The sequence below is a fragment of the Piliocolobus tephrosceles genome, chromosome 5 (genome assembly GCF_002776525.5).
Source record: "Piliocolobus tephrosceles isolate RC106 chromosome 5, ASM277652v3, whole genome shotgun sequence".
Classification (NCBI taxonomy): Eukaryota; Metazoa; Chordata; class Mammalia; order Primates; family Cercopithecidae; genus Piliocolobus; species Piliocolobus tephrosceles.
In genome coordinates, this window is record NC_045438.1 from 63,619,805 (window position 1) to 63,633,985 (window position 14,181).

Here is a 14,181-nt window from a genome sequence, read left to right on the forward strand (position 1 = left end):
AGGAATGTGTAGCATTGAGAACCACTGGACTTTTTTTTCCTGTCAGTTCATCCTGCTGACCACAAGATGGTGCCCTGTTTCTGGGAAATCTTTGATGTTCACCAAACAACAATTTCTGTATTAATCCTGAAAACATGGATTTGAATTTAACAACCTTCTCCAGCATCTCATTAAGCCAGACCCGTGTGCTCTTGGTGTCTAGCCATTTAATGAGTATCTTTTCCCTTCTGTTAGAAACCAGTGGTTGGAATGTGTCTTCTGTTTTGCGTTCCTCAAAAGGCTATAACACAAAGTAGAAAGTAGGATTTATGATCATAATCATTAGTATCAATGACAACTGATGTTCGTTTAATCGTTTAATCCTTTACCATTTGCAAAGCGCTTTTCACCAACAATCCTCATAGTAACTCTATGAAATGGGCATTATGATTCCCATTTATAAGATGATACAACTGAGGCTCAGAGCACTATCTTGGTCGAGGTCACAAAACAATAATTAGCAGAACTGAATTTTCCAATGCTGGATCTCGAGCCCTTCCCACTGCATCATTAGAGACAAGCAATCAACCACCGGGAACCCAGTAAGTACAGCCCTGAGATAGGAAAATTCTCAGCACAACATCCGCAAAGCCCCTTAGGCAAGCAGGCAAGACAGACTGATGGCTCCATGCAGCACAGATGAAAGGCCGGCGGACAGGCATGTTTGACTGGACCGAGTGACCAGCGGGGGTAACAGATGTGAGGGTCCCAGTGAGCTGCTGGACTGAGTCAGTAGACACTCAACAAGAGGGCAGATTTTAACATTTGTAATTTTCTATTCCAGAAAAATGAACTGCTATATGCCAATAGGGAACATTCATCTTAATTCTGATTATATAAGAAGTTATAAACTCATTTCCAAAGAAAATCCTTTCCTACCAGCAAGTGACGTCTGTTGAGATTAGTAAATCTAATAAAGGTAACTTACAGACTTGCTGCAAGACAGATTCCCGTAACTGATCAGGAACCCAAATGTCAGGGACCCAGGCACCCAATCCTTCTGCATGTTTTTAATCTCAGATAAAGCAGCCGTCAAGTGTAGGTTCCAGTTACATGGACCAGCAATACTGTTTTCAGGACAGAGGCGATGAAATGGAAAATTTAATATGCTAGCACTTTGCTAATTTTATTGACTTCAGCGTATATCTTAGCAATTCAGGATTCTGCTTTAGCTGTGTTCCGTGTCTCAGCTTCCCTGTCTATAAAATGATTATAATGGCACCTATCTCATAAGACTGTTATATGGATCGAAAGAGTTTATTTATAAAGCACATAGAACCATGCCCAGGACACAGAAAACATGATGTGTTTCTTAAATAAATAAGTGGATATGAATGAGCACATCCACTTATTTTACAAGTGAAATTTTAATTTTTTTCAATATTCCAACTAATTTTAAAATTATGTTATTTGCACACTTGTAAGTACAGGAAATATATATACATTAAGAAGATAAAAGCCTTTCCTTTTTCAGGCCGGCCGGGAAGATGGCGGACATTCAGACTGAGCGTGCCTACCAAAAGCAGCCGACCATCTTTCAAAACAAAAAGAGGGTCCTGCTAGGAGAAACTGGCAAGGAGAAGCTCCTGCGGTACTACAAGAACATCGGTCTGGGCTTCAAGACACCCAAAGAGGCTATTGAGGGCACTTACATTGACAAGAAATGCCCCTTCACTGGTAATGTCTCCATTCGAGGGCGGATCCTCTCTGGTGTGGTGACCAAGATGAAGACGCAGAGGACCATTGTCATCCGCCGAGACTACCTCCACTACATCCGCAAGTACAACCGCTTCGAGAAGCGCCACAAGAACATGTCTGTGCACCTGTCCCCCTGCTTCAGGGACGTCCAGATCGGTGACATCGTCACAGTGGGCGAGTGTCGGCCCCTGAGCAAGACAGTGCGCTTCAACGTGCTCAAGGTCACCAAGGCTGCCGGCACCAAGAAGCAGTTCCAGAAGTTCTGAGGCTGGACATTGGCCTGCTACCCACGATGCAATAAAGTTATTTTCTCATTCCCAAAAAAAAAAAAAAAAAAAAAAAAGAAGATAAAAGTATTGCCTTATTATTAAAATTTGAAGTCCCACTGAAAAGGCATAAATTTGATTAAAATAATGCTGCAGTCTTTTTGGCCTCAGAAATAGGTTAAAAATTACTTAAGTCCATCCTGTTTTTCATCTCAGGATTAGTGATATCAGCAAATAAGCTCATACACTGCGTAAAGAAATATGAGAAGTGATAAGATTTTTCTTTTTCTTCTCTAAGGAAAGCTTTCCTTTTCCTCTGCTTGACCTCTGTTAAGTCTGGGAACCAGTGATCAGTTTGGAGAGCACCCTTGGCACATGGTGTTTTCTCCTGACTCTAAAGACATCCCCCCTCTGTGTTTTGAATTGAATGGGAGCTTTCCACAGCAGTACTCAGCTCAAACCTCCATCTCAAAGTATACATTTAAAGCATTTCAAAAAAAGAGCATTTGCTGAGAGACTTCTAGGGAGAAAGACTGGAATGCTGAGAATGTAATAGGGGCAGGGCTTGGAAGAAAGACAAATTGAAATGTTGCTCTCCAATCTAGGGGTTGCGTTTCATGTTGGCATTACTTTTCTTTTAGTAGAGCTACCATACTGTTTCCCAGTGATGGCTATTCTTGAATACTTGCGTTTTTTTCTTGCATGCTATTTTATGAAATAAACTTTGTAGATTTCCAGCCACCCTGGAACTCCTTCCTCCCCTCCAGAGATCCAGCCAAAGCCTTCTAGCCCCACTTTCTGCATAAACCCTTCTCCCAGCTCAAAGAGCCTCTTACACTGTAGCCAGTCCCACCAGGCCCCTGGAGCTGGGGAAGAAGACTGCAGATTGGGGACACAGAAGTGGACACATGCTCCAGTTACTTAGGTGGAGCCTGAGCTACAGTTTTTCCCTCAGGGTTTAAGTTCTTTTGTACCAAAATGACATTATAGGGAAGCTACACTGAGAATTACATAGGCTCCTACACATTGGGACAGCACCCCAACTAACATTACATGATTGTTTCTATGGAAAAATGAAACTTTATTCCCAATATCTGACCTCAAATGAACTTTTATAACATAACAGTTATAAAAGTTATGAAAGTATGTAGAAGAGGAGGACTCTCCTACATACACTCACACTCAGGGACAGTTCTGTCTGTCGGTCATACTGTCCATCTATCTATCTATCCATTCACATTATTTTTTAAAAAATTAAGGTACAGAATAATTACCAAAGGAATGGGAAAAGTAAAAAGCTAAGATCTAAAGAATAAAGTTAAACATTTTATATTTACTGAGTTCAAATCAATGGTTCTGTTGTAAATTTATCTTCAACTTCATTCACTGAGTTAAATCAATTTTTAAAACAATCTCTCTTTTTGTTTTAAATAGTAAGAGACAGTGTGGTATAAAATATAGTACATGAGTTCTGTAGTTGTAAACTGTGAATCTCAGGTCAAGCTACTTAACTTTCCCAAGCCTCAGTTTTCTTATTTTAAACAGGGATTATAATATTCACTTTCTAGGACTATTTTTTTTAATTGAGCTAATGTAAATATGTAGCATTAAATCTGGCACAAAGTGGTTATTTCCCATCTTTCTTCCCTATTACTTAACGTCTTTGAAATTACTGTGTTTCACTTCAATAAAAATATCTTTAAACCACATTTCGTTGACAGAAGGCTTAATTTAAATAACCTCTTCTCTTGGCTTGGGTACTCATCCATCTATCTGCTTGCCTTAATTAGGTTAATGTCTAAAAGAGACTACTGTGATGGATTATTGACTAACAAATTAAACAGGGCCATGCCATGCCACACTGCACCTGCCAGGAGATGGCTGGAGTGGCCAAGATATAAAAATTAAAAATAAATAAATAAATAAATAATAAATCAAATAGGTTCAAAGAGCTTACTTATGTTGACCACTGTAATCACTGAACTGACCTACCTCTGCCTTACCTTCCCCTAAATGCTTAATTTTCACTAGATTTTGTGGATTTTATGTTTTTTCTTTTTTTTTCACACTCATCCACAGCCAAAGATCCACTTTGTGACAATAGTTAGTAAAGCCAGGTTTTACTCAAAGAAGCAAAAAATGAGCTCAGTGAGGGACAAATCAGATTTCCTTTGAAGCAGGCTTGTCAGGCGTTCTTTCCTATTTCCTATTAGGTCCACCTCATGGCAGAGTCGGCAGCAAGGGTGGGGGCAGCATGCAGCAAGGAGAGCAAGTGTCTGTGAACAGTGGGAAGGAGGCTGCTGTCCACTGGGGTCCAGCCGGCCTCATGTGAGCGGGAGTCTCCTCTGCTGATGGAGTGCCTATGACTCTGACACCCACCCCCCCGCCCACACTCTCTCACTGGTCCCCATTCCTGGTTGCAGAGTTGGTAGTTCTGCCTGCAGATCTGCCTGTTGGCTGGAATTTGACACTTGCTCCTTAATTGATCCCATTATAATTCTCAATTTTTTTTTTTTAGAAAACTCTGTGACCACTTGAGATCAAGTCCTGCCTACTAAGCTTGATCTCAGGGTTAAAAACATATCTTTTCATTATGTAGACATCTGAAGGCCTGCGACATTTACTATAATTCATAACCAAAAAAAAAAAAAACCCACATATAAGCCCATATTCTAAAATATTATCCCTTTTAGTTTATATCAGATTGGAAAACTGTCTTTGTTTTGAATTGAAACATAGGGCATTTCTCCCCTGTTATAAAAGATGGATTTCTAACGTGCCACCACCATGCAGCCAAAGCTTGAAGGCGTCCAGACGTCTTGCATTTACTTGTGCATTCAAGGTTCATTCAGGTGGTTTAATGTGAAGCTAAAATGTCTGGTCCTACATTCATCTTCAGGAATGATGATTTTAATTTCATGGTGCAGAAATAAGGCCAAATAAGAAAAAGTAGACCTAGAAATGTTAAGTGTTTAACTTACTAATCCACTAGATCTTTGACAGCAATTTTAGATTAAAATGGTCCAGAGGACAAAGTGCATAATTAATGATGAGAAAATGATTCCTTCAAGTCTCACAATAAGGAGTTCTGCCTGCGTTAACCATTTGTCTAGAGTTTTATTTATGTGAAAGTGACAGTTACTTCTTGGTTCTGTCTCCTTCGTTCCAGTACTGTTCAGTCTGCATTTCTGTGAGTCGGGAAATTGTGCGCTGAAATGCAAAGATTTCCTCTTCTCCGGTAAACATGGAGAGTCCTTCTGCTGAATCCTGGTTATAAAACAAACAAATTAAATTAAAGCCATCACAAATGAAAATTTACAAAACCTAAGCATAAGTTTAAAAAACGTTTTTAGGCTTACCGGTTTAGATTATGCCTTTTTTTATAACTTTTTTTTTCATATACAATCCCTTAAATGAGACTAGAGAGTCAACCAATTTAAACTGCTAGGCAGTAAACACATCAAATTATCAGAGAGAAAACTTTAAAGGGAAAACTTTCTCCAGAATTGTACACCAGAAATAAGTAATGTTAAAACAACAACAACAACAACAACAACAAAAAAAAACAGTAGTTCTGAGAAACCAGAAAGAGGCTGGTGTAGGCCTCCAGACAGGGTCCCAGTGCCTAACGGGGAGGCCCTAAGGACAAACCTGTGGAGAGCCTTTTCCAGTCCAACCAATGACTAAAGGAAAGCAAATGCGAATGAACAGTGGGTCTGGGTTCTGGAGAATGTGCCTGGGATCTAAAAGCCAGGGCTGAAAGCCAGGGCTGTTTTTAGGCTTCAGCTGCTGGGACAACTGATCCCACCATCTAGGACCAAGTTGGGAAGCCCTGTCTCTATGAGGCTGGTAATCCCAGACTAGTGACACCAACACGGACTCGTGGGCACTAAGTGGGCTTGGAATTTTTCTCTTTCCTTAGAGGTTTGCTAGTATGCTTCTTCAGAGAAAAATTCTGTATCCCTAAGTCCATCTTCTCCACTGATTCATTGTGAACCTTCATGGCCCTGAGGTCACGTTCCCTGATTTCTTCATATATGATTGGCTCCATTTGCTGAGCTTACTTTGTCTTGATCCTAGGGGAATTTGAGACAGGGTCTCACTCCATCACCCAGGCTGCAGTGCAGTGGTGCCATCTTGGGTCACTGCAACCTCTGCCTTTTGGGTTCAAGTGATCTTCCTGCCTCAGCCTCCCCAGTAGCTAAGATTACAGGTGTGTACCACCACACCTGGCTAATTTTTTATTTTTTGTAGAAATGGTGTTTCACCATGTTGCCCAGGCTGGTCTTAAACTCCTGAGCTCAAAGCAGTCTGCCCACCTCGGCCTCCCAAAGTGCTAGGATTACAGGAATGACCCCACTGCACCAGCCTAGGGGAAAAAAATTTTAAGAGCCAATGATGTAAATTTTACCAACCTTTTGGCACCAGGCACCAGTTTCGTGGAAGAGAATTTTTCCATGGACCGGGGGCAGGGGGATGGTTTCGGGATGAAACTGTTCTACCTTAGATCTTAGGCATTAGATTCTCATAAACAGCGTGCAACCTCGATCCCTTGCACATGCAGTTCACAAGAGAGTTTGCGGTCCTCTGAGAATCTAATGCTGCTGCCGATGGGACAGGAGGCGGAGCTCAGGTGGTAATGCTTGCTCCTCCACTGCTCACCTCCTGCTGTGAGACCTGGTTCCTAACAGGCCACAAACCAATACCAGTCTGTGGCCCAGGGGCTGGGGGGCCCTGATGTAAAGGACTTTAGAAACTGAGCTGATGTAGCTCTTCAAGTGTATTCTTTCAAATTGTCAAAGACAGTATTTGGATGTAAATATTGTTCGTGGAGAACCAACATTTCAAATGATCCTAGTACAGAGATTTATAAGCAGCTGATTATTTGTACACTGCTATGGTCTGAATGTTTGTGTCCATCCAAAATTCATATGTTGAAATCCTAACCCATAAGGTGATAGTACTGGAGGCGGAGCTTTTGGGAGTTGATTAGGTCTTGTGGGTGGAGCCCTAATGAATGGGATTAATGCCTTTATAAAAGATGCCCCAGAGAGATCCCTCACCCCTTCCACCATGTGAGGTTTATACAGAAAAGACAGAGGCTTATGAACTAGGAAGTGGGCCTTCACCAGATGGCACCCTAATCTTGGACTTCCCAGCCTCCAGAACTGTTAGAAATAAATTTCTGTTGCCTATAAGCTACCCAGTTCATGGTGTTTTGTTATAGCAGACTAAGATATACACATAGGTTTAAGTCATCACATTGGAAAGTTCACTTTCTGAACAGGCCTCATTCTCCCAAACTCCTGAAAATGCCTCATTTCTACTCAGGTTGATAAGGAATTGTTTCCTTGTTCCAGGCAGTCTTTCACCTGTGGGGCGGGAAGAATTGGGCTCTCCTCATGGGGTGAGTGTTGATAGTTGTAAACTTTTGACTAATATTTCAATTGTTGATAGGTGAGAAGAAACACATCCCGTAACGTTCTTACAGAAGGAGAAAATGCAAAATCACTTCTGGTTGGCCTGGGGTGAATCACCAGACTCCAAGTTCCAGAAAAACTGGGCTAGCGTCTGTTTGTTCCCTACAGAGTGTCCCCAGAGCCTGGCACCCACAGGTACTCCATACATTTTTGCAGAATGGAGGTAGGGAGATCAATCAGGGATTTCTTTTCAAGCCCAGGGCCTTGCTAGGCACTCCATGGTCCTGAACTAGCCAGCCCACATGCTTGGATACTGTATCATGCATTCTACAAATCCAGCAATCATTTAGAAAGATATCCAGAAAGGGCAGCATGGTATAGCAGAGCAAGCCCAGAACCAGGCACAGGTGGCTTGGCATCCAGCTCTGGCCTACCGTTATTCAGCAGTGTGACTGTGGGCACCTTAGTCCACCTCTCTAGGCTTCATTTTTATCACATGCAAAATGGAGCACTGAACTACATGACCACTAAGATTCCCTCCACTGTAAGTTTATAATTTTCTATATTTAGTGATACTGAGAATGATAAATTTGCTACACAGGCTTACAGGAGAAGCAGCAAATCAATGGTTAACTATACACTGCATTTCTTCTTCAAAATGTAGCCATGCATCAAACCAAAAACAATTAAGCTGTTTTACAATAAAAAGAGATTATGGTAATATCACCTACCTGGCTCAGCCCCAAATCATCCATCAGTATTCTGCTTTGCTCCAACTCACTGTCATGATGTTGATGTAAAAATAAGCTTGATATAGGAGTCGACGCAGAGCAAATTATACGCACCTGAAATAGAAGAAAATGAGTAAATGTGTTACTCCTTACATTTCACAAGTTGAAGGTAAGAAAAATCTCACAAAATAAAAATCTGTTTTTCACATACAGAAGCTTAGATCTTTGCTTTTAAGACATCCATATATTTTTTTCCTAATTGTTTATCTCTTTAAAGCAGTACTTTAAAACTGCACAGTACTTTTCAGAATATTTCCACACAACTCCTACCACCCTGTGAAGTAGGGCACAAAGGTTTATTGGGAGACTTCAGGGCTGGACAGGACTCAGTTCAAGACGTCAGCCCAGATCTTCAGTTCTTAGTCCAATGCTTTTTCCATTACTGCTCTGGTTTGAATGTTTTTGTCCCATCCAAAATTCATGCTGAAACTTACTCCACAATGCAACAGGATTAAGAGGTGTGGCCTCTAGGATATGATTGAGTCATGAGGCTCTGCCTTCACCCATGGGATTCGGTGCCCTTATACAGAATTTGATGGAGGGAGTTCACCATTTTTTGCCTTCCATTCCTTCCACCATGCAAGAACACAACATTTGTGCCCTCTGGCGGCAACAAGGCATCATCCTGAAGCAGAGAGTAGCCCTCACCAAACACCCAAACCTGCTGGCACCTTGATCTCAGACCTCCTGGAACTGGAAGAAATAAATTCCTATTATTTATAAATTACCCAGTCTATGGTATTTTGTATAGCACCACATACTGACTAAGATAATTACACTGTGATGTTGACATTTATACCTGGCTGTTTGGAGCTGGTCTGTGCACCTAAGATGCTCCCCAGAGACACTGTGAAGAGGTTAGTTACCCTTTTGCTGCACAGCAGACTGCTAAGTTCAGTGCATTGCTATTCTAATTAGGCCAGTGATATTAGCATCCTGCTAGGACCTTCTTCAAAAAGACTAAGATTTACATTAATATCTCTTGATTATGTAAGTATTTGAGTGAGTGTTCATATGTAATCATATATTGGAAACAGCTTTTATATCCACTAGTTTAAATACAAAACATATTCTTTTTGATGTTTTAAAAGTCCTGAATTTGTCTTCAGGATTCATAACTATCTTTTAAAATCATTATTTAAATAATAATACACCAGTACTTAAAAATCATGTGTTGACATTTGACACTAGATTTTCCATATCCAAATCGCCTTCTACCTCCTCTTATAAGTTATTTTAATCAAAGACACTTTTTCATTATTTACATGGGAATATCCTTCTTTCACAAATCTCCATGAGTACATTATAGAATAATGTCTGTTTAATGCTCCCAATTTCTGAAATAAAATGGTTTTGACTACACTTTAATAAAGAGTGTAATCTCTAAATGAGTGATTTAGTTAAAGGGAATGTTAGGAGGGTAGTTTGAGTATTCCATCATATTGCCAGATTAATTCTTTTTTCCTTCAATTAAGAAGTGAAAAGGTGGGGGTGAGGTAGGGTTGGGGGTAGGACTGGGGGTTGGGGGCCATAAGCTTTCTCTAAGGCATTCCTAGCTGAAATATCAAAATAACTAGTCTCTCAATCCTCCACTATGAGCCATCCTAATTATGCCCCTCCGTCGTTTTCTTCTTGAAGCCTAGTCCTGTAAAAACAGCAGCCTCCAGGCCCCTGCCCTTCATTCCACCCCTGCCCTCCCCACCATTAGTGTAGAGTCAAGTCTGTGGAAGGCAAACCACTCACAGCTGATGGGCCTCCATCCCCAAGCTCTGCGTCCTCAGCCTCCTGCCTCTCCAGATTCCCTGGTCACACGTGTGTGGGCTCCACAGGGACACACAGCAGCTTTTGATAGCACTCCCTTAGGTGGCCTTCCCTCAGCTTCTGCGTCAGAGCCACACTTGCTGCCTTTCACACTCGGCCCATCCCGGAGCCGTTGCTGCAAACTCCCCATGCTGGTTACCCCTTTCATTCTGTGCGTAGAGTTTAGCCCTCACTCTTCTCAGCGTTTATAGCAAGCACCTGAGAAATATGAGAACATGCAGTTCCTGGCCCCATGCCTGGTACTCATTTGCTGGGGTGGGGGTGGGTGAGCTCTGGAATCTGGATTTTTTTTTTTTTTTTTTTTTTTTTTTTTTTTTGAGAGGGAGTCTCGCTCTGCCGCCCAGGCTGGAGTGTAGTGGCCGGATCTCAGCTCACTGCAAGCTCCGCCTCCCGGGTTTTACGCCATTCTCCTGCCTCAGCCTCCCGAGTAGCTGGGACTACAGGCACCCGCCACGTCGCCCGGCTAGTTTTTTGTATTTTTTAGTAGAGACGGGGTTTCACCGTGTTAGCCAGGATGGTCTCGATCTCCTGACCTCGTGATCCACCCGCCTCGGCCTCCCAAAGTGCTGGGATTACAGGCTTGAGCCACCGCGTCCGGCCTGGAATCTGGATTTTTAAGTAGGCCAGATGGTTCTGCCACAGGTGGCCCTCAGAGGATTTCCCACCCCATAGATCAGTGCACTCTCCCCGCTAGACTTTCACAGCACCATATGCCTCCTTCTCTAAGAGGTCATCCCACAGTGGTGATTTTACATTGAGTTCCGTGGACAGCTGAATCACCTTTCTCTGGTATTAGGCTATCTAAGCTCTTTGAAGGCAGGCACCATCTAGTTTCACTTGCCACTGAATTTCTAGTGTTTGGCATGATGAAGTTTACAGAATGAATGAGCAAATGAAACATTAAATTATCACCTCTCCCTCCTGGCAGATTCTGTTGCTTATCTCCTTCCCACAAAGTCCCTTCAATTTAGAATCACTGCTCTAATTCTGTGCAAAGAATAGGGAGAAAAAAGTGTATCTATTGGTAAAATAATATTTAAATTAACTCTAATTTCAAAATGTACTTTTGCTATGAATCTATATTTACAGATACATTCTATTCATAGCTCACCTTTGAGAGCATACCATATGCCAGACAACATTCTTTGTGCTTTACATGCTCATTTAATGTTCACAACAACTTCATAAGTACCATTATTATCTGCTTTTTCTAGAAAAGGCAGTTGAAGCTCAGAGAGATTAAGACGGTCTCTAGGATAGACAGCCTGACCCCAGGGCCCACTCTTGAACCACTAGGCTATGCTCCTTTGATGAATGGGCCATGGCTTGGCAATTCATGCTAAAACATATGGATTAAAAACAAACAAACAACAAGATGGAATAATGCTAGCTACTGGGGCTTCTGGGTCATAGGGAGAGAGAAGAGCTTCAGTATTCAGAAGGGTCCTCTAGTCATCCACTCATTTGTTTTCTTCTCCTTCTCCTCCTTCTCCTTCTCTTCCTTCCTCCTTCCTCTTCCTCCTCCTCCTCCTTTTTTTTTTTTTTTTTTTTTTTTTTTTGAGAGATAGGACCTCACTCTGTCACCCAGGCTGGAAGGCTGGAGTGCAGTGGCATGATCATGACTCACTACTGTACCCTTGAACTCCTGGGCTTAAGCAATCCTCCCACCTCAGCCTCCCAACTAGGCAGGATGACAGGCCCACACCGCCACACCCAGCTACTTTTCTTATTTTTTGTAGAGCTAGGATTTTGCTATGCTGTCCAGGCTGGTCTTGAACTCCTGGCCTCAAGCAATCCTCCCTTGGCCTCCCAAAGTGCTGGGATGATAGGCATGAGCCATCACACCTGGCTTGCTCATGCATTATTCTATCAGTGCAATCATTTATTCATGCAACAAATACTTATTGAGCATTCAGTCTATGCAAGACATTGTGTTTCAGAATGTGATAGATAAAGCATATAAGCTGTTTGGTAGAATGATGTAATCATTCATTCACACAGCAGAGCGTCTTGTGATGGGAGTTTTACTATAGTACTACTGCTGCTTTACTCATAGTGCTTATACAGCATTCAGCTTGTGCCAAATGTTTTAAATGCTTTACATGGATTTGCCTTTTTAGTCATCGCAACAACCCTCAGAAGTAAATAATATTATCATCCCCAATTCACACATGAAGGAATGGAGGCACAAAGAGGTGAAGTAAGTGATAGAAGTACATTAAGTCAGGATTCCAGCCCAGGCAATTTGGCTCCACAATACAAAGTGTTTAGTTTTAAGAAAATGTACTACATCCTTACCTTGAGATCATAAAAGTTATCGATGAGAGTTATGAATCTTCGACCTTGAGTCCTGTTTGCCAGAGTAAATTGCGGAATGTTTCGTAAAAATATTGTATCAAAATTCTTTGATAGTTCCAAATAATCACTGGCTCCAAGTGGCTATGATTAAAATGAAATAAAGAAAATTAAAAAATAAATCAATTCTGGTTGCCTCTGGATTGGTTTAGTGTGAAAACACCTCTTTCTTGTCACGGTGTGATCCAGGTGGTAGCTTTGGGTAACTTGACCAAATGGGGCAGTGTTTTCAGAGTAGGCTAAGGACACAGACAATGTACACTGTGTTGCCTTAATAGTGATGTAAAAAAGGGGTAAGAGAGAAGACAAGAGTGTGGTGGGGAGTTAAAGAATATCTCTAGCCACAGCCTTAGCTGGTAGTCTTTAGGTCTCTGTCCATATTTTTATTTCTATGATATCACTTTAAACATGTCCTAATAAATCCTTCCTGTGACTCAACTGCAAACTGCCAGTATTGGTCAATGGAGCTATTTGATAACGGCATGCTGAAGATCATACTGCCATTTTGAAATAAAGACTGTGCATCAGTATGAAAATCATCAGAAATTATTTTTAGTTTAATTTAAGGTACAATTACTCAAGTGTAACACTGCTAACCTCTGTAGGAAATACTGAAGGGCTTAAATGCGCAGGAGCAGATGAGAGCTCCAGAATAACTGGAGGCAGTGCACTGCCTCTCGACACGAGGAGAATTTGGGACTCAAGGTCCACAATATTATTCATAAAAGTGCCACCTACAGATGTAAAGCACTTGTTTCTGAAACATGAATTTAACTCCTGAACATTAGGAACACGATCTGCAAACACACTATTTGGGGTTAGGAACACTCCCAGGAAATGTTACCTCTGCTCATTTTAAGCTGCCTGGGGATGACTGTACTCTGTGAGCAGCAAATGAGCAAATGTCGGGAGAGTGTTTCTGGCCCTGCTGGAGTCAGGAGAAGGCAGAGACTGAGTGGCCCAGGAGCTGCTCTGAAGTTCCTCTGGAAGCTTCTGGGTCACCCTGACCGACCTCTAGGACACAGGTGGCTGAGCCTCCTCAGTTTCTGGCAGAATCCATCATTACCCCTCCCTGTCCAGAAATGTCTATCTCATTTGGGAAGTCCTTTGCATGAAACTTCTTTCAGAAATGTTGATAAGGTGATATTCCTGGGAGAATTAGGAAACCGTGAGGAGGAGGAGAGTCATTCTCACCCTTGTCCATTCACTGAAGCCTACCACTGTCCTACCAACCAGCTGAAATCAGTTATGCTCAGGAAAGAAGAATTTGCATGGAGGTGTGGGGAGGTACAAGTAAATCCAGAGAGTTAGGTTCTGGAGAAGTGGTTCCCTACATAGAGAGCAGTTCTAAGAAGGATGCAGCAATTATGGGACCTAGGCAATGGGCACAAAACCAGAGACAACGAGCACCAAGAATGACCTGAGTCCTCTGGAAACGTGCTGACCGTGCCCCTTCCTCCCATCTCTTCTCACCAATCAGATAACAAATGGTGGCCAGGAGGAGGCAACCTCCGCCCTTCCCATTTTCCTTCCCTGGCTGGAGAGCCTCTACCTCCAGACCCTGTGCCTGGCCTTAGCTGAGACAAGCCACTCATCTCAGCCATGGAGGGTTCCGGTGTGCTGTGGGTTTTTCTGGGAGTGGGGTGGGGTTGGTTTAAACTTGCTTCCCTTCCAAGAGAATCCTGCTATTGAGCCCAATACAGACCAGGAGCACATGTTAATAGAGAAGCTGGGAGTGAGGGCTCTGGAAGGCCTGGATCTGACTCCTCAGTTGCTACTTATCAACTGGGA

General features: G+C 42.2%; 2 protein-coding genes across 2 annotated transcripts in view; one reads left to right on the top strand and one right to left on the bottom strand.

The window, feature by feature from the left end:
- Window positions 1–1,499: 1,499 nt before the first annotated feature.
- On the top strand, window positions 1,500–2,080 carry LOC111538545 (40S ribosomal protein S11-like). Its single transcript, XM_023205968.3, has one exon. The coding sequence runs from the start codon at window positions 1,527–1,529 to the stop codon at window positions 2,001–2,003; it is 477 nt and encodes a 158-aa protein (XP_023061736.1). The 5' UTR covers window positions 1,500–1,526; the 3' UTR covers window positions 2,004–2,080.
- Window positions 2,081–5,100: 3,020 nt separating this feature from the next.
- Window positions 5,101–14,181, bottom strand: part of AFG1L (AFG1 like ATPase) — a 219,225-nt gene continuing 210,144 nt past the window's right edge. Inside the window, exons 11-13 of the mRNA XM_023205967.2 lie at window positions 12,334–12,474; window positions 8,155–8,268; window positions 5,101–5,270 (exon numbers count right to left, since the gene is read on the bottom strand). Coding sequence (XP_023061735.2) covers window positions 5,142–5,270; window positions 8,155–8,268; window positions 12,334–12,474 — 384 coding nt within the window. The 3' untranslated portion in view covers window positions 5,101–5,141. The remainder of the gene's footprint in view (window positions 5,271–8,154; window positions 8,269–12,333; window positions 12,475–14,181) is intronic.